This window comes from Bipolaris victoriae (genome assembly GCF_000527765.1).
Source record: "Bipolaris victoriae FI3 unplaced genomic scaffold scaffold_185, whole genome shotgun sequence".
NCBI classification, from domain to species: domain Eukaryota; kingdom Fungi; phylum Ascomycota; class Dothideomycetes; order Pleosporales; family Pleosporaceae; genus Bipolaris; species Bipolaris victoriae.
In genome coordinates this window covers 1-17,542 of record NW_014575207.1, presented here as the reverse complement: position 1 = coordinate 17,542, position 17,542 = coordinate 1, and the positions used below count along the sequence as shown (strand labels likewise).

Here is a 17,542-nt window from a genome sequence, read left to right as displayed (position 1 = left end):
CCCGGTTTATGCATACAAGGACGACGCCTCTTTCTTAACGAGTAGAGTGATTGATTCCCGTGCCTTGCGTAGATCTGTTACTGTATCAGTACTTAAAGCGCTTATTTACTAGAGGCTATTGGAGCGATTTTGACCCCAAGTGTCGCCATCAATACTATGTGTGACTTATTCTTGCTACTTCGGATGCTTAAGCAGAATCATGCTATTGCCTAGACTACTGTGCTTCTGCCCGTTGAGTATATACGGTATGGGAACTACTCTTATTAGTCTGTGTTGCAAAGTCCAGCGCTAAAACTCCACAGTAAGCTGACATGCCGATACGTTGCGCTCTAGGTCTCTTGGGCCTGCCCTTTCTAGTAAAACTAATCAATAATACGATATAGTTTTATATTACTTGGTGCTGAACTGAAACCACAATCCTCACCGCTCTCATTGTATTCTGCACGTTGATTTCCCAAACTGCTGTACCCATTCAAGTAACCCTTGTGTGAGTAGTCGTATTCGATTTGGAGTCACGGCAGTAATGGGTACATTATTATTCAAGTAAAACTTCACCAACTTCACCAACTAGTAGAAACACAATTCCTTCCACCATTTGCTAGTTGAAGACTTCCATAATGACTGTTACTCAGACGATCACTGCAGAACTCGATGCATTTAACGAGTACGTTAACTTTGCAAAGAAATATTCACTGTTCTATCCAGAACTGTATAAAACGGTGTCAACAAGCGATGGCGATTTAAATATTCCAGTCACTGATCACGCGAAATACTGGGTTGGAAATGAATATCTCAATAGTAAAGTAATGACAGGAACTCACATCGATGGTATTGTTCTTCGGACAGGAGGTATATGCAGTAACTTGCTTTTTAGTTCCTAACTTACATAAAACTAGGCACTACAAGTAGGCCAAAGTTCACGGCTATCTCCCAAATTGAGCTTCAAAGGTCGGTCGATATTGTAGCCAACCAAATGGTCTCTGCTGGCCTAGCAGCCCGGAGATCGGTTTGGCAAACTCTTTTACGCTGGCGATTGCTATGGCTCGCTCCTTTATCAAATACTCAGCATCATGGCACTTCCGATACCTGTAATCCAAGTATCAATAGGTGGTTCCTTAGCACCGGAATCCATGGAACATTTGATCAAGGAATGCAATGTCAATGCCCTTGGATCGACGCCGACTGCCTTGGTATACTTGGCAAATTGGTGTCTCTCTGCAGAAAAGACTTGCCCGGAAATCCGTCTGGTTTTGTTTGCTGGGGAACCGTTATTTTCAGACCAGAAGTCTTTGCTACAATCTGTCTTTCGAAACGCAAAGTTTACAAGCTTCCGCTACGCAAGTACCGACTCTGGTATTGTAGGAAAACTAGTGGATCTTACAGATCCCCGAGTTTACCAAGTTTCTCCTGGAATCATTGCAGAGGTATACATAGACATTGAAAGAGGGGAGTTTTGTCAAGAGAACGGAGTAGAAGGAAGTTTGGTTATCACGAACCTTCTTCGAAGGCTTATGCCAGTAGTTCGTTATCCAACGGGTGATAGGGTCGAATGGGTTGGCTACAAGGCTGGGATATTTCGTCTTCTTGCGCGAGATAGTCATTCTTTACGTCTTGGACCCGTTTCAATTGATGTGCAAGACATACGGAAGATCGTGCCTGCGGTCCTCCCAGGCATCAAGATTGTAGCCTTACAGGCTGCGATATTACGTCAAGGTGCGAACGACTTACTTCAGTTCCGAATAGACGCCGAACCCACCGATGAAAAAGCTGCAGAGCTACTTATCAGGGCACGCTTGTACGAGGAACGACCAATGCTCGCAGAACATGTACTTTTAGGGTATATTGCAGAGCCTGGAGTCCGCTTCATGTCAATCTCTGAGATGAAAGTGAATGATGCAATGGGGAAATTGCCGCAAGGTGTAGATCTTCGCGGGAGTAGCTGAGAGATCAACTGAGTGTTCTTATCTACTCTAGTTCAGTGTGTAGATTGTCAATTGATATATATTAACCCTGCGAAAATATAACTAGGACCAGAGTTTGGCAAATCGGAAGCTCCAAAGTATTGCTCCATATCTAGGAAACTACCTTTGAGCTTCAGAGCTTATAAGGACCAGCAGAATTGAGATCCAGATTCATCTACGCCGACATGCTACGAGGCGCCCATGGGTACAGGCTTTAGCGAGCTCAGGTGATCTAGTTGTACAATAATGGTCCAATAGTTACCGTAACAAACTCGACGCCGTGCCACCCGCGGAAGATGCTGTAAACGATTAAGCCACACGTCAATACTTCCTGAAACTTGATCGCCTTTTCGTTCCTATTGAGTAGTGATGCCCGATAGCCGCCTTACTGACAGCAGTTAGGTTTGCCCGGGGCGGGCTGGCCCGCCAAATATGAAAGCAATCGGTTAGGCTGCCAAGAAGCAAGTGCAAGGCCGAATATCACCTCCGCGCAGATCCTCAAGACCATCTTGTTACTCTACTGTAAATATAATTTACATACAGTCTAATTAATGGCTGTTATAGACGTTTGATATGATTGTTCAGCCTTGTTGTCTGTTCTGACGTTATCTTCCCTTTTACTTTAGCTGTGAGCCCCTTGACTTTGCATTAGGCTCTCTAGCTTGTGATACATGTAGAAGCAATGACTCGGAGAAAGAGGGCGCTAGCGAAATATTCCGCCCCTGCATTATCGGGTAGGTAGGCAGGCTTAGACGACGTAAGGCAGACAGAGGAGTATGCGTTTAGCCTCTTCAGGATGTGTGTGCATCCCTCTGATCCGTCCTCTAATCCGTTCTCCTGGTACTTTAAAGCTTCCACTTTACTCTATGTGATAGTAGCAAACGGAAACTTCGTCTTCAGCCTCACCGTCCTTACCTGCTATCCTAATCCACTATCACCGATCGATATGGCAAAACCACATTGGTCATGGGCGAGACGTATCTACTTCCCTATCACAACTATTATCCTGCTTAGTGCAGTACCGATCTGGGCACAATCATATGATGGAGATCCCTCCAACTTAGCACGTTCCAAATTTCAAGATCCATCGAGGATTAGCCCCATTACTACAGGCCCGACACTAGAACCATCTTTACTACCGTTACCTCGAGATGTCCGATTGCGCCCTCGAGATGTCACGGCCGTTTCTGTCGACGGCTACGACTACCAAGGCTGTGTGGGCGATGACGGCAATAAACGTGTTTTGGGCGGGCCTTCAATTAACATTGTTTCCTTGGAGCCCACTTTGTGCGGCAACTTGTGAGTTGAATTCTCTTATTACACCTAAGAGATCAGAACAGCCTGGAGGATTACCTCCGTAACCTAAAGTGCGAACGGTCGTAGTGACGACCGCATCCTGAATACAGTATTTAAGGAGTTGGATCAGGAGCGCTAACAGAGAACAGCTGCTCACGGTCGGGCTACACAATCTTTGGTGTCCAATTCGCAACACAGTGCTACTGCGGCAATGTCCTAGCCACAACAACTATGACTACGCCACCGAGCTGCACCACACCCTGCCCCGGCGACTCGAACGCCGTATGCGGCGGCTTTTACGCAATGAATGTGTATAGCGCAACGATCACCTTGGATACTGTCACCGATACCAGTACAATGACGGTCTCTCCGGTTGTATTACCAACCGCTACCGCCTCATTAACCACTATCGTTTCCTCATCATCTGCGACCTCTAGTACTCAAGCACCTAGACCAACATCAAACAACGATGTCACTCTTCCTAAAGCCGCTATCATCGGCATTGGTGCGGGATCTGCCCTTGGTGCGGTACTGATTTGTGCTGTAATCTATTATATCTGGTTCTATCGGCGTCGCCAGAGGTCTCGCAAAATCTCCAATGAGGCAGCATCCTCAGCAGGGCAATGGCCACCAGTATCAGAGCAGGGAGGATCAGGTGGACCAGGCAACGAGGCAGCTATGGCAAAGCAGCCCTGGGCGATATCAGAACACAGTTCAAGAGATTTAAGGGGACTTGGGGAAAATCCCAGGCAAGGATTTCTGGTGGAAGCTCCTGGGGACTATAGGCAGACGCATGAGCTTCCAGAAGGGAGGTGAAGCGTTGAATGAGTGACAACCCACGCAAAACACATCACGAAGCTACGTAGGTCAAAAAAAGGAATTCTTTTTCTCCGCAGCTGTAAATCTGCAAGTATCCAGATACGCAGAGCTGCTTGAACACCATTGTTCGCACACAGAAAGACACAAAGATGTCAAAAGATATTTCTTGGATGCTGTGATATACGATACAGGTGGATGGCGCACCTTTGCTAATCGCCCACTAAACTCTACCTACGTACATAATGCTATCCGACCCCTGGCTAGCAGTATTGATTATCTATGAGGGATATTTTCAGATCAGAATCAGATCGTACCACTTAATTGTATTTGAGGCGAGTACTCACGGAGTAACTACGCAAAACCATATCTCTACCCACTTACGCACGCTGTATAGAGGTAGTGAAAACTTAGAAGAAAGGTCGAGGGTATACTAGCAACACAAACGTATCTTTTTGTGTCTAGTGCCAGGGATGTAGGAGTGTGGGTGCAGAACTAGTATCTTGCAATTATATATTATATATAAGAGTGATGATGATAGACGTGATGCTGATTCAATCCGGTAGTAGTCTGCCCTCTCTTACTGCTTGCTCTGAGCACCCTCCTTTTGCATGCCTTCACATCCAACCAAGTTGCCTGCCTTTTCCTCAAGACTTCCCATGCCTTGTTGCTGTGGGTCGCGGTTTGCGGATGCTGCCTTCATGGCTTCGACTGCGTGCTCCTTGTCCGAGGCGCCTGATGCCTTCCATGGCTCGCTGCCCGTTACATTTCCGATGGTTTCCTTTAACACTTATTAGTATACAGTAAAGGGATAAAAGTAGACTTCAAAGGGATGTAGGTAGTACTTACTTCAGCGGCGCCCTTGACATACTGGGCGTGGCTGGAGACGAGGCCGGGCTGGTTTGGTGCGGCAGACATGATGTTGTATTTGAGGAAGTTGTGTAGTTGATAGGATGCGTGATGAATCAGAGTGGTATTCGTATAGTAGAGCAAAGATGGATACAAAGTACAATCATCACTGGCGGCCACCGGAGACTATATGGGACAGCTGGTAGTTGACGTCATCGAGACTACATCATCGATCCGTGACAGACGCGCAGTCACGCGTGTGCGTGGACAAGAGGCGTGGACCCTGCATTTGCTAGTACTACCATCCCAGTTGCACATCAAACCACCGATCTTGGCCTTGTAGTCTTCGTCTGCTTTTGAGATGCTGCTGTTCACACCCTCGATACGACGATCATCTCGCCCCACAACAGCCTACGGAGTCATGTATTTCCAAGTGAGCTTAAATCCGAAGATTAGCATCGGCAATAACCATGCACAGATCATTGGCTGAGGGTTGCACCACTGCAAACTGTCTTGATAAGCAAGACGTCTAGAAGAGAAGAAAAAAAACTACCTCTCTTGGTGAAACTGGAAGGTGGAAATCTACCTCGGCACCTTACAAATCACTCCTATGGCGTGCTGCACTACCAAACGTTTAAATAAATCCTTGCTTACAGGACTTTTTTGAACAAAACTGCATCCTCTCCTTCGAGTCCAGACTCCGACCTCTTCGCCAAGTGTAACTGAAAATCCCCCCAAAAATGGCACCTCAAGATTACAACCGCGGCGTACCAGGCCTGCCCTACTTCACGCCCAAACACGACACAAGTCCTGGCTCCATTCCTCCCTCAAGCAAGCAAGATGCTCCGGTTCCAACGCTCTTCACGCCCCTCACTATCCGTGGAACCACACTCCGAAACCGTATCCAGGTGGCCCCCATGTGCCAGTACAGCTCAGCATCTGAAGGCCCTTCAACCGGCGCATTGACCGATTACCATATTGCCACCCTGGGCCACTACGCCCTCAAAGGAGCCGCCTTGGTATTCATTGAAGCCACCGGCGTCCAAGCCAACGGCCGCATCTCGCCAAACTGCCCTGGCCTCTGGAGTGACTCGCAGATCCCCGCGTTGCGACGAGTCTCTGATTTCATCAAGAGCCAAGGAGCTCAATGCGGCATCCAACTGGCTCACGCCGGCAGGAAGGCCAGTACCTGCGCACCCTGGATTGCGGGCTCCCAAAAGACCCAAGGCGGAAAGCGCAAAGTGAGCGTCAAGGCCGACGTCGACGCCGCGGGGTGGCCCACCAACGTTGTCGGTCCCATGGGCGGCCAAGAATGGGTATGGGACAACCTACCAGCCGACGACGAGAACAGCGGCTACTGGGCCCCCCGCGCCCTCAGCGAAGCCGAGATCCAAGAGCTCGTTCAAGACTGGGCCGCCGCCGCCCAGCGCGCCGTCAAAGCCGGAGTCGACGTCATCGAAATCCACGGCGCACACGGCTACCTCATCCACCAATTCCTCTCCCCCGTCACCAACCAGCGAACAGACCAGTACGGCGGTTCCTTTGAAAACCGCACTCGCCTCCTCATCGACATCATCAAGGCCATCCGCGCAGTCATCCCAGACTCCATGCCCTTGTACCTCCGCATCAGCTCCACAGACTGGATGGAAGAAACAGACCTCGGAAAGAAACTTGGCAGCTGGGACGTCGAAAGCTCAATTCGCCTCGCCAAGCTCCTGCCCGCCCTCGGTGTCGATCTCCTCGATGTAAGCAGTGGAGGCAATCACCCCGAGCAGCGCATCAATATGTTCGAGTCCAAGGACTACCAGACGAGGATCGCCGCGCAGATCCGTAGCGAGCTCAAGAAGGAAAATCTCAACTTGTTCATCGGGGCTGTAGGATTGATTACTGAAGCCGAACAGGCGAGGGATATCGTTGAAGATGGTGCGGCTCCAAAGGCTGGGGATGAGGAACTCGCAAAGGAGGCACAGGCTGCGGTTAAGGTTACAGAGGGTAAGGAGCCCTTGGCTGATGTCGTGCTGGTTGCGCGTCAGTTTATGAGGGAGCCCGAGTGGGTGCTGCGTGTTGCCTGGCAACTGGGTCTTGATGTTGCGTGGCCAAACCAGTTTTTGAGGGTTAGGTTTCCCAAGTTGTGAGGGAGGAAGTAGGGATTTTTTTTTAGAAATGAATAAGGTAGAGATATCCTAGAGACGAATTCTTAAACGAAGAATATAGAGCAATGGATAGAACTGTTATCTTTCCGCTTGGACTCTGTTCAAATTCCCCCCATCCTTTGGAAAAGCACCTGAAATACCCTCAATCAAGGCCATGGCGGATTTTCAATCCTCCTAAAGCACGCCACAAACTTCAACCCCTTATTCCTCTCCACCTTCTTGCCCTCCTCAGTCTCCACCCGCATCGCCTTGACACACTCATCCATGCCCTCGCCATCCTCACCCTCGCCCTCCTCAAACCGTCTCTCAACCCGCTCAAAACTCGGATGCTTCTCAAAATGCTCCTTCATCCACTCGTGCAGATCCTGCACATCGGTAATCGTGTACACAACGCCACCGGGACGCAGTACGTAGGCGTATTCCGAGTTGAGCGTGTACGACACGATGCGGGCCTTGTGCTTGCGCTGCTTGAAGTGGGGATCAGGGAAGCAGAGAAAGATCTTGGCGAGTTGGCCTTTTTGGAAGAAGTTGGGTAGGAATTTCATCGTGTTGGCGCGGATGCAAGATGCGTTTTGGTAGCCGTTGGTTGCGGCGTTTTGGATGCGCAGGGCGCGGACTTTTTCTTGCACGTACTCTGTGACTGATGTGCGGATTTCCATGCCTGAATGTTGGTGTTAGTATAACGCATACTGCTCTGCTGTATAGATAATAACGGGAAGGCGAAAAGAGAAAATAAATCTCCAAGACGAAGGAGAGTTTTGTAGTACCTAATATCAATGTATCGGGAAACTTTGGCGCAAGGGCAAAAAGCAGGCCACCGAACCCACACCCAATGTCTGCAATCTCGACATTCTTCGTCACCTCGTTGAGTTTCCGTTGCTCTTCTACGCTCACGTCATGTGACTCGCTCGCCGTCTCTCCTTCTGTTGCTTGCTTCTGATGTTTGGCGTAGGCGGGATACAGGCTGGCCCAGTCCATATCTGCGGGGCTCTTGGGACTGCGCCATGTCAGCAGCTGAAACATGACGACAAAAAAAAAGAATCACGAAGCCACCGTACTATGTGAGAGAGTGATCCGAAAATGGGTTAGCATGGGCACGTTGTCTGTAGAATTTCTTCTTTGGCAGGGCTGCATTTTGCTCATCGGCCTGCAACGACTTCTTGTACTCCTCGCGCCTCGTGCGCTTTGCTGGTTCGCCTGGCATGGTGACTTCTTTTCTGGGCGTATGTACAAAAGTCGGCGGACAGACACAGTCGGGTCAGTCAAAAGGGAAATGCAGGTGCTGAGGTAATGGTAAATGGGTCAACACCTATCACGAAGCGAGGCCCATGTGGATCAAGCTTTTTTCACTAGCTCCAGGGTCGCTGCTGGCCCACGACGTGTGGAGGAACACAGCCGTTGGCGCCACAGTGCGTGCACAGATTCCATAGGTGACGTAATTCCGCCTCAATGTCTTAAGCCCCGTTGCTACAGAAATATGTACGGCCGTCTCGCACGCTGCATACGGTCCGTGGCCAAACTGATACCATACAACAAAGCCGATACCCAGAGTGCGCCCATATGCTAAATCCATCCCAAAAAATGCAAATTCGTGTAATCATTAACATCATCGGAACTCAATGGCACCCTGACACCCAAAATCTTGGACGTGTTCTAGTTGGAGCTTCTGGAACCTGGAGTCTTGTTAGCTGCGTCCTGGCTAGGGTGTCATGGCCCACACTTACTTCTCGCTCTTAGCATGGAAGTAGATGCCCTCAATGCCGCCAGACATTTGATTAAAGCAGATGTAGTAGAAGCCCTCAAAACTTGCGCCACTTATTGTCCGGACTCGGTGGTCCGGTACAAGGAAATACTCTTTCCAGCGCATGAAAAGATGCTCCTTGTGCATCCAGTCCTTGGTCACCAGCTCAGGGCGCGACAAGTTCTTGGACAGTGGCTTATAAGCAGGGAATCGAGCCCAATGTTGGCGGTCAACCTTCTCGTTGGAGCCCCATTCGGGATGCTGTGTAATGAATGTGTATTTGCTTCCGATGATCTCGCCCTCAAAGTACGTAGTCAAGCTGGGATGATCCTCGGTTAATCCTGTCGACGAGTTAGTCTTCGCATCCAAGGTCACCATGGCAGTAGAACGGGTACATACCTTTGATGCGCAAGTATCCACACATGAAGGACTCACGCATATCGACATGTTTTATCTCGACTTCGACTTCGTATTTTTGACGATCGGACGTTTGACTGCCCACAAAGCGACTTCCGGGTCGGAGGAGGGATGACGAGGAGTTTGGTAGAAACTGTTCTGCTATCAGCTAAACTCATCAGATGCATGGTGTCGACGCACCCTATGCGCAGGGAATGGCGACGAGATGTGGTTGGCGAGAAGCGAAACGGGCGTAATGGCAGACTGTGGCGATGCCTGCGATGTGCGCTGCTCTTCGGAGCCGTCATCGGTTGCAGTCATGGGCGTGGGAATGTCCCGGGCTGGGGTCTCGATATCGGCGGTCGAGGGCTTGCTGTGGGTATCCGCTGGCGTCTGGCCATGTTCTGGAGAATCCTGGGGAGGCGGAGTGGGCTGCTGCATGGGCGCATGAGATGCACGACTGGCATCGCTGCTGTGGCTCGACAGTCGCAGCTGGTTCAATTCTTGTGCAGTAACGGAGCGCGATTCGTCTGGGGGACAGGTCGCGCGGCCGGTGATGCTCTCGTGCTCCACCGACGGAACCATGGCATCATCCGGTGTCGGCATCGTCCGCTCGAGTGGGGCGACGGTTTCACAGGGAGGGAGGCTGATTAAGCACACATGGGACGAAACAACGATGGGAGGGGCGGGTGGACAGTATAGTGGGAAGTTCAGGGTTCAAAAAGTCGTGGCGAGGAGATGCATGCCCGGGCTGGAACGGTGACTTGGACTCGGCGGCGGACGTGTCTAGGCGATGAGTGGATCCAAGGCCTGCGCCTATGTTCGCGGGGAAAGACGCTAGCCTCACGTGGCATGACATGGGGCCCAAACATTCAACCACGCCCATGGCCAGCTCCATTGCACCGGAACACACATGCAAGTACGTCAACTTTGATGGATAAATTCGCAGACGTGCGTCTATCTAGAATAATAAAACCTTATCCGGGCACGGGGCCTGCATGTCGTTGGTCAGAGTGCCAGTAGCTCCCTCGCCAGCATGCGTCCAACACCAACGTCTGCACGCCCTCTTACGCAGAGCTGGGTATAGTTGGATACCGCCAGCTGTGGACATATGTTCGTTGATTCACTGCAATCCATGTGTCTGAACCTCTATCAGATGCAAATAAGAATGCGTGCGGTCTGCTGTGGTCGTGGTGACAACCCTTCTCCCGGGATCAGCGAACCCACAAGCCACGCAACCAGCCGTTATTAAAAGCTTAGATTGGCTTGATCTGTACCAGTGTCAGAAAATATACATGACGTATCCGAGAGTGCACTTACCTTGAAGTGGAGGGCTATCAGGGAAAAGACAAGGGCCTTGAGATCTTGGACCAGGTAGTAGAAAACACGAAGGCCTTCTGGATCCGATGATTCTGAGACATCTTGCAGCGATCCAATTTTCGCAGTCTGGCATTGTCAGTGTGCTGTGGGTTGATGTATCATGAGGCACCAACTTCAAAGGAGATGTGCTCGCTTCCTAATCGAATTTCCAGCTCTTGACGACCGTCCTTGTTCTTTTGAGGCCACTTTGTGTCATCTTCTCTAATCATCAAATTAGCACAATGATTTTCTCGGTGAATCTCCATTAGTGCCGTACTTGAGGATTTCGCTTTCTTTGACAATACGCTTGATCTCAGCCACCAAGGTGTCGCTGACACACACTGACAAATTTAGTAAGTTTTCGTCGTAGGGATTTGGCTCTTCATACTCTCTTTTCGGATCAGTGAGTCGTTGCGGTAGTTGGAGTTGTTTGCATAGCGTGCAGATGCGCTGCGGCCGTCTCCAAGAACACGAAAGTCAAACTCTGCACCATGTCAGCGCTTCGTCTCCATTAGCCATTCCAAGGCAATCACCGACCCAGAAACTCGTGTCCGAAGCGGCCTTGATGACCAGAGCTGCCAAAGCGTTAGTAACAAGCACGTGCTGGAAGTGCAAGTAGGCTGATGTACTAGTATCGCAAGTAAAATGGCTCGTTGGTGCTCATGGCTGCGGTCGCTCGTGTTCGAGGGAGACTCTGCCTTGTGTGATATTTATGTACGCGTCGGTTGGGTAGTTGGTGTTGAGTCGTCGCCGCGTTCACGATCTTCGGTGGAGCACTCTACTAGTGTGAGGTGGTCTGTGCTACGACCATTTCTCGAGCAGACACCTGGACGTATACACATGAACCCCGACAACGGAAGCGCTGTACCTTGGGAAGCAAAGAAGCCACCTCTCCGCCCAAGGCCACTCCATATCCTCATCCATTCCGCCCGGCCGCGGCCACATCAGCCCGCACAACGCTCCCTACCACCGCACTCGATCAAAACACGTAGCATCCCACTTATTCTCGACACCCAGGGAAAGTGAGCATTGACGGCCGCCACGAGAACCACGCCATTGTAGCTGGATACTTCAAGACTCACAGGAACCCGCCTATACTATTCACGCGCCATCATGGCGACCTTTCTAGAGAATTCGTACAGTCTGGTACGAACACCTGGCAGTGCGTGGAGCTGGGCAAAGCTGACGGAGCGCAACAGGTGCACCAGGACAATGCAGCCGATGTTCCCGCCCAGAATGAGCTCAAGACTGCCCTCGAGAAGGGTAGCGATGAGCAGAAGATTGAGACCATGGTGCGCCCTCGCAATTGCAACTGCCCCGCCTTGGTCCAGCTGGCCGTCTAACAACCCGACAGAAGAAGATCCTGTCCATCATGCTCAATGGCGACCCTCAGACAGGGCTCCTCATGCACATCATCCGATTCGTCATGCCCAGCAAGTCAAAGCCGCTAAAGAAGCTCATGTACTTCTTCTTCGAGGTGTGCCCAAAACACGACGCTCAGGGCAAGCTACGTCAGGAGTGGATATTGGTCTGGTAGGTGTTTTTGTGTGCGGGATACAAGACCGAAGGGATATGACCGCTGACAATGGTATAGCAATGCGATTCGATTCGACTTGCAGGCGCCCAACGAATACGTACGAGGAAACACATTGCGCTTTGTGTATGGATACCGACAACACTTGCTTGAGCACTGCTGATGCGTTGGACAGAACTAAGCTTCGGGATGCGGAACTTGTAGAGCCATTACTACGTAGGTGCTGTAGCAGATGCAGTTCCAGGCGCTATGCTGACCGCAATGCTAGAACCGGTGCGCCAGTGCCTCACACACCGACACGCATACGTCCGAAAGAATGCAACCTTTGCGATTGCATCCATCTTTACACACCTCCCCGAGCTCATGCCAGATGCGCCCGATCTCCTCGTAACGTTCTTGGACGACGAAAACGATCCAACATGCAAACGCAATGCATTCGCCGCCCTCACCTCCGTCAGCCATGACAAGGCCCTCGAATACTTGAGCACAGTCTTTGATGCCATACCCAACCACGAGGAGCTTCTATTGCTCGCAGAATTGGAGTTTATTCGCAAGGATGCTATTGTCAACCCTTCAAACAAGGCACGCTATCTCCGACTGATATTCGACCTCCTTGAGTCGCAGGTATCGACCGTCATCTACGAGGCCGCACATGCGCTCACCACACTCACGAGCAACCCAGTCGCGGTCAAGGCGGCCGCTGGAAAATTTGTCGACTTGGCCATTAAGGAACCGGATAACAATGTCAAATTGATAGTGTTGGAGCGGGTCGATCAACTACGGCATAAGAATGAAGGTGTCCTCGATGACTTGACCATGGAGATTCTTCGTGTTTTGTCCAGTACCGACTTGGATGTTCGCAAAAAGTCACTGGGTATTGCCATGGAGATGATTTCGAGCAGAAATGTTGAAGAGGTTGTCCTCCTGCTCAAGAAGGAGCTGATGAAGACGGTGGATGAACAGTACGAGAAGAACTCTGAGTACCGGTCACTGCTCATCTCTTCGATACACTCGGCTGCCATCAAGTTCCCAGAGGTCGCCGCCAGCGTTGTCGGATCGCTCATGGACTTTATCTCGGATGTCAGCAGCAACGCCTCTGCGGTCGACGTCATTTCATTCGTGAAGGAGGTTGTCGAGCGCTTCCCCGACCTCAGAGTCTCCATCATTGAGCGACTGGTATCGACGCTTGGTGAAGTACGCGCTGGCAAAGTCTACAGAGGTGTGCTCTGGATTATTGGAGAGTTTTCTCTGGAAGCCAAGGACATCAGGGACGCCTGGAAGGGCATCCGATCATCACTTGGCGAGATCCCGATTCTTGCCTCTGAGCAAAGGTTACTTGACGAGGCTTCGGAAGGCAAAGACTCGTCTGACCAAGTCAACGGGCACACAAAGGCAGCTGCTCCGACCGGATCGCGAAAGGTGCTTGCTGATGGAACATATGCAACCGAAAGCGCTCTTACATCATCGGCTGCCGCCAAGGCAAAACTCGAAGCTGTCAAGAACTCGCAGAAGCCTCCGCTCCGACAACTTCTCCTCGATGGCGACTACTACCTTGCTACAGTTCTGTCGAGTACCCTAACTAAGTTGGTGATGCGACATGGGGAGATCTCGACGGATGCTGCACGCACAAACGCCCTTCGTGCTGAGGCCATGCTGATTATGATCTCCATTATCCGTGTAGGTCAATCACAGTTTGTCAAGACCCTGATTGACGAAGACTCTGTCGACCGTATCATGTCATGTGTGCGCTCGCTGTCAGAGTTTGCGCAAAGAAAGGAAATTCAAACAGTTTTCCTCGAGGACACACGGAAATCATTCCGAACAATGGTACAGACGGAAGAAAAGAAGCGAGCGGCCAAGGAGGCTTCAGAAAGAGCCAAGTCAGCTGTTAACGTTGATGACGCCTTCAACATCCGCCAGCTGAAGAAGAAGGACTCGGACGGCATTGATGAGATCGATCAAGACTTGGAGAGAGCCACCGGAGGTGATAGCGCGACCGAGGATCTCACATCGAAACTCAGCCGTGTTGTACAGCTCACGGGTTTCTCTGATGCGGTGTACGCGGAAGCTTACGTCAAGGTAACGCATAATGTTGCTAGTAGGGCAAAGGCATGTGCTAATACTTGCAGGTCCATCAATTTGACATTGTACTCGACGTGCTTCTTGTGAACCAAACGACCGAGACGTTGCAGAACCTTACAATTGAATTTGCGACACTGGGCGATCTCAAGGTAGTCGAAAGGCCTTCGACGCAAAATGTCGGTCCTCACGACTTCATCAACATCCAAGCGACGATCAAGGGTAAGAGAATTGCGCCTGTGTTGAGACGAGCTTGAACCGCTGACTTGACTAGTTTCATCGACGGACACTGGCGTCATTTTTGGAAACATCATCTACGAAGGGTAAGTACAATAGCGTGGTGGTTGATGAGGGGCTAGGCTAATGCATAACAGTGAAAAGGGTGTTGACTCGAATGTCGTTATTCTCAACGACGTGCACGTGGACATTATGGACTACATCAAGCCAGCACAATGCACCGAGACGCAGTTCCGCACCATGTGGACCGAGTTTGAATGGGAGAACAAGGTCAATATCAACTCCAAGGCCAAGAGTCTGCGCGAGTTCCTGAACCAGCTCATGGCAAGCACCAACATGAGCTGCCTAACACCAGAAGCATCAATGAAGGGCGACTGCCAGTTCCTATCGGCGAATCTGTACGCAAGAAGCGTTTTTGGTAAGTCCCGCTTCCCCTCGCACTATTGGCAATGGCTAACCCAGTCCAGGTGAGGATGCTTTGGCCAATCTGAGCATAGAAAAGGAAGGAGACAACGGGCCCATTACCGGCTTTGTGCGCATACGCAGTCGCTCGCAAGGCCTTGCACTGAGCCTGGGATCACTGAAGGGTCTCAACAAGGTTGGCGTAGCCTGAGCGGGTGTTTACATATGAGAGGCTTGCAGAAAAGGTATAGGGCTTACTCGACGGGTGGGCTAGCATGGCTCGAAAATGGGCTACGTGATGAGAGACTAAGGTTAATATGGCTTTGGTAGCGAGAAGACGAGAATAAATCAGTTCACCATCAGTGTTGGCCAATCAGCAGTGGGCCTCGGCTGAGCAACGCAGGGTCCATTGGCCCATTCCCTGTCTCCTGTTTAGCATCAGACCCGCCCGTCTGATCCGCGCGTCCACGCATCTGAGCGCGACCGAGCGACCAACATCAGCCTCTAGTTAATACAGCCTGTCGCAGGCACTCGCTGCTTGAACTTTGCGTGCAGCATGCTGTGTGACCTCCGTACAATTCAGCGATAACCATGGCCTCCACTGCTGGTGCAGGCGATGCCTTTACAGAACCCACCGTCCCTCTGATTCCTGATGACGCTCCCGTGCAAGCACCGCAAGCATCAGAGCCCCACGAGCGCATCAATGCGCCAGACTCACTCGCTGTAAACAGAGATGCTTCGCTAACTCTGGGCACCGATTCCCTCGTTGTTTTGGGTATGATGCAGTCTACAGGGTCTCAGTGAACCCCTTATAGCTGACAGTTGACAGACGAAGCCCTCGTGGATACCAAAACCGCCAATTGCTGTAATCTGCCTCTTCCTGGCAGTACGCACCACCTCTGCAATGCTCAAGCGCACAGCATCCGCTAACTTTAACAGAGAAGAAAGCCACTCGCTCAATACCCTTTTATAACATTCTCTGGGCCGAGCTCGCAGACGGCGACCATATTACTATTCAATATGCGCAGACGGTATCCAACAAATCCGTTCGCCCAGCAACAATCAGCTACCATGTCGATAAGCCCGATAGCCAGTTGGTACAGGCATGGATAGAGAAACTCTTAGATCGCGCATACGGAGCGTCGCAACGGCGAAAGCGGATCAAGGTACTCGTCAATCCGTTTGGAGGACAGGGCGGCGCCGTCAAGATGTACAACAAGCAGATTGCGCCCATCTTTGCTGCTGCAAGATGCGAGCTGGACGTGGAGAGGACGACGCACAACGGACATGGTGTAGAGACTGCACAGAACATGGATATTGATGCATTCGATGTCGTGGCGTGTTGTTCTGGAGATGGCATACCACATGAGGTCTGGAATGGGTTGGGCAAAAGGCCAGACGCTGCAAGAGCCCTGGCCAAAATGGCTGTCGTTCAACTACCATGCGGTTCAGGCAATGCCATGAGTCTCAACTTCAATGGGACAAATGATCCAAGCATAGCTGCCTTGGCCATTGTCAAAGGTCTACGCATGTCGCTAGATCTCTCGTCAGTGACCCAGGGCGGCCGGCGCACGCTCTCTTTCCTTTCCCAGTCCCTCGGTATCGTCGCCGAATCCGATCTCGCAACAGAAAACCTGCGATGGATGGGCAGCGCCCGCTTCACCTGGGGTATCCTGGTGCGACTCCTCAGCAAAACCGTGTACCCCGCCGACATTGCCGTCAAAGTCGAGTACGACAACAAAGCCGCCATCCGCGAAGTCTACCGCGCCGAAGCCGCCAAACCACCTGGCAGCAACGAAACCGCCACCCTCCCTGCCGCCGACGCAGGCTTACCCCCCCTCAAATACGGCACAAACACCGACCCACTACCAGAAGGTTGGGAACTCATCCCCCACGACAAAATCGGCAACTTCTACGCTGGAAACATCGCCTACATGTCCGCCGACGCAAACTTCTTCCCCGGCGCCCTCCCCTGCGACGGCTGCCTCGACCTCGTCCGCATCCGTGGCGACCTCCCCCGCGTCACCGCCATCAAAACCCTCTTGTCGATCGAAAACCACACCTTTTTCGATCTTGCCCATGTGGATTACCAGAAAGTCAGTGCGTACCGCATTATTCCGCGCGACCAGAAGGATGGGTATATTAGTATTGATGGTGAGAGAGTGCCCTTTGAGGGCTTCCAGGTTGAGGTGCATAAGGGGTTGGGGACTACGTTGAGTAAGAATGGGCATTTGTGTGAGGCTAAGGGGGTTTGAGAAGATGTGGGATTGATTGTTCTGTGGGAAGTTTTTTTTTTCCTCATGTTCGTCGAGATTACTGAGAAAAGAAGTATTTGGGTTGTTGCATTCGTATACCAATTCGTGTTTTTTTTTCTCTTTACACTTTAATTCAAGGCAATCCTTTGTTTTTGTGTTTTTTTTCCTGCGCGTTTTCCATTTCGACAAGTTTGTACAAGTGTGGTGCAATTCATTTTTTCCTTCTTATTTAAATATTTTTTTCTTGATTTCTTTCCTGATTTCTGGGGGAATTTTTTTTTTTAAAAAAAAAAAAACTCAATCTCATCCAATCTTACCCTTGTTTTTTTTATAGTTACTCCGATATTCCTATATACTATAACCCCCCCACCCCCAGCAAGCCGCCCCAACGTCATTCTACTCGTTAAAAATTCATCCAACCACGCACTATGCAAAATTCTTTCCCCCCCCCCCCCCCCCCCCCC

At 50.8% G+C, this 17,542-nt stretch overlaps 9 protein-coding genes across 9 annotated transcripts; 5 read left to right on the top strand and 4 right to left on the bottom strand.

The window, feature by feature from the left end:
- Positions 1–617: 617 nt before the first annotated feature.
- On the top strand, positions 618–1,943 carry COCVIDRAFT_43003 (hypothetical protein; the record flags this gene model as incomplete). Its single annotated transcript, XM_014695011.1, has 3 exons — positions 618–849; positions 897–961; positions 996–1,943. The coding sequence occupies 3 exons, from the start codon at positions 618–620 to the stop codon at positions 1,941–1,943; spliced, it is 1,245 nt and encodes a 414-aa protein (XP_014550497.1).
- Positions 1,944–2,907: 964 nt separating this feature from the next.
- Positions 2,908–4,073, top strand: COCVIDRAFT_31788 (hypothetical protein; the record flags this gene model as incomplete). The annotated part of the gene is made up of 2 exons (XM_014695010.1): positions 2,908–3,260; positions 3,407–4,073. 2 exons carry the CDS (start codon positions 2,908–2,910, stop codon positions 4,071–4,073), a joined length of 1,020 nt encoding a protein of 339 aa, XP_014550496.1.
- Positions 4,074–4,653: 580 nt separating this feature from the next.
- Positions 4,654–4,991, bottom strand: COCVIDRAFT_115305 (hypothetical protein; the record flags this gene model as incomplete). The annotated part of the gene is made up of 2 exons (XM_014695009.1): positions 4,654–4,854; positions 4,923–4,991. 2 exons carry the CDS (start codon positions 4,989–4,991, stop codon positions 4,654–4,656), a joined length of 270 nt encoding a protein of 89 aa, XP_014550495.1.
- Positions 4,992–5,662: 671 nt separating this feature from the next.
- COCVIDRAFT_115319 (hypothetical protein) lies at positions 5,663–7,057 on the top strand (the record flags this gene model as incomplete). The annotated part of the gene is made up of 1 exon (XM_014695008.1): positions 5,663–7,057. The coding sequence occupies one exon, from the start codon at positions 5,663–5,665 to the stop codon at positions 7,055–7,057; it is 1,395 nt and encodes a 464-aa protein (XP_014550494.1).
- Positions 7,058–7,221: 164 nt separating this feature from the next.
- On the bottom strand, positions 7,222–8,279 carry COCVIDRAFT_42999 (hypothetical protein; the record flags this gene model as incomplete). Its single annotated transcript, XM_014695007.1, has 3 exons — positions 7,222–7,736; positions 7,843–8,072; positions 8,134–8,279. 3 exons carry the CDS (start codon positions 8,277–8,279, stop codon positions 7,222–7,224), a joined length of 891 nt encoding a protein of 296 aa, XP_014550493.1.
- Positions 8,280–8,681: 402 nt separating this feature from the next.
- Positions 8,682–9,818, bottom strand: COCVIDRAFT_42998 (hypothetical protein; the record flags this gene model as incomplete). Its single annotated transcript, XM_014695006.1, has 4 exons — positions 8,682–8,748; positions 8,800–9,157; positions 9,216–9,366; positions 9,414–9,818. 4 exons carry the CDS (start codon positions 9,816–9,818, stop codon positions 8,682–8,684), a joined length of 981 nt encoding a protein of 326 aa, XP_014550492.1.
- Positions 9,819–10,468: 650 nt separating this feature from the next.
- Positions 10,469–11,235, bottom strand: COCVIDRAFT_42997 (hypothetical protein; the record flags this gene model as incomplete). Its single annotated transcript, XM_014695005.1, has 7 exons — positions 10,469–10,483; positions 10,533–10,658; positions 10,706–10,793; positions 10,849–10,912; positions 10,960–11,055; positions 11,109–11,146; positions 11,201–11,235. 7 exons carry the CDS (start codon positions 11,233–11,235, stop codon positions 10,469–10,471), a joined length of 462 nt encoding a protein of 153 aa, XP_014550491.1.
- A 449-nt stretch (positions 11,236–11,684) lies between these two features.
- Positions 11,685–15,034, top strand: COCVIDRAFT_31782 (hypothetical protein; the record flags this gene model as incomplete). The annotated part of the gene is made up of 10 exons (XM_014695004.1): positions 11,685–11,717; positions 11,771–11,863; positions 11,926–12,104; positions 12,166–12,231; positions 12,281–12,321; positions 12,374–14,184; positions 14,235–14,406; positions 14,459–14,507; positions 14,559–14,839; positions 14,889–15,034. The coding sequence occupies 10 exons, from the start codon at positions 11,685–11,687 to the stop codon at positions 15,032–15,034; spliced, it is 2,871 nt and encodes a 956-aa protein (XP_014550490.1).
- A 380-nt stretch (positions 15,035–15,414) lies between these two features.
- COCVIDRAFT_42995 (hypothetical protein) lies at positions 15,415–17,078 on the top strand (the record flags this gene model as incomplete). Its single annotated transcript, XM_014695003.1, has 3 exons — positions 15,415–15,598; positions 15,653–15,709; positions 15,763–17,078. The coding sequence occupies 3 exons, from the start codon at positions 15,415–15,417 to the stop codon at positions 17,076–17,078; spliced, it is 1,557 nt and encodes a 518-aa protein (XP_014550489.1).
- Positions 17,079–17,542: the final 464 nt, after the last annotated feature.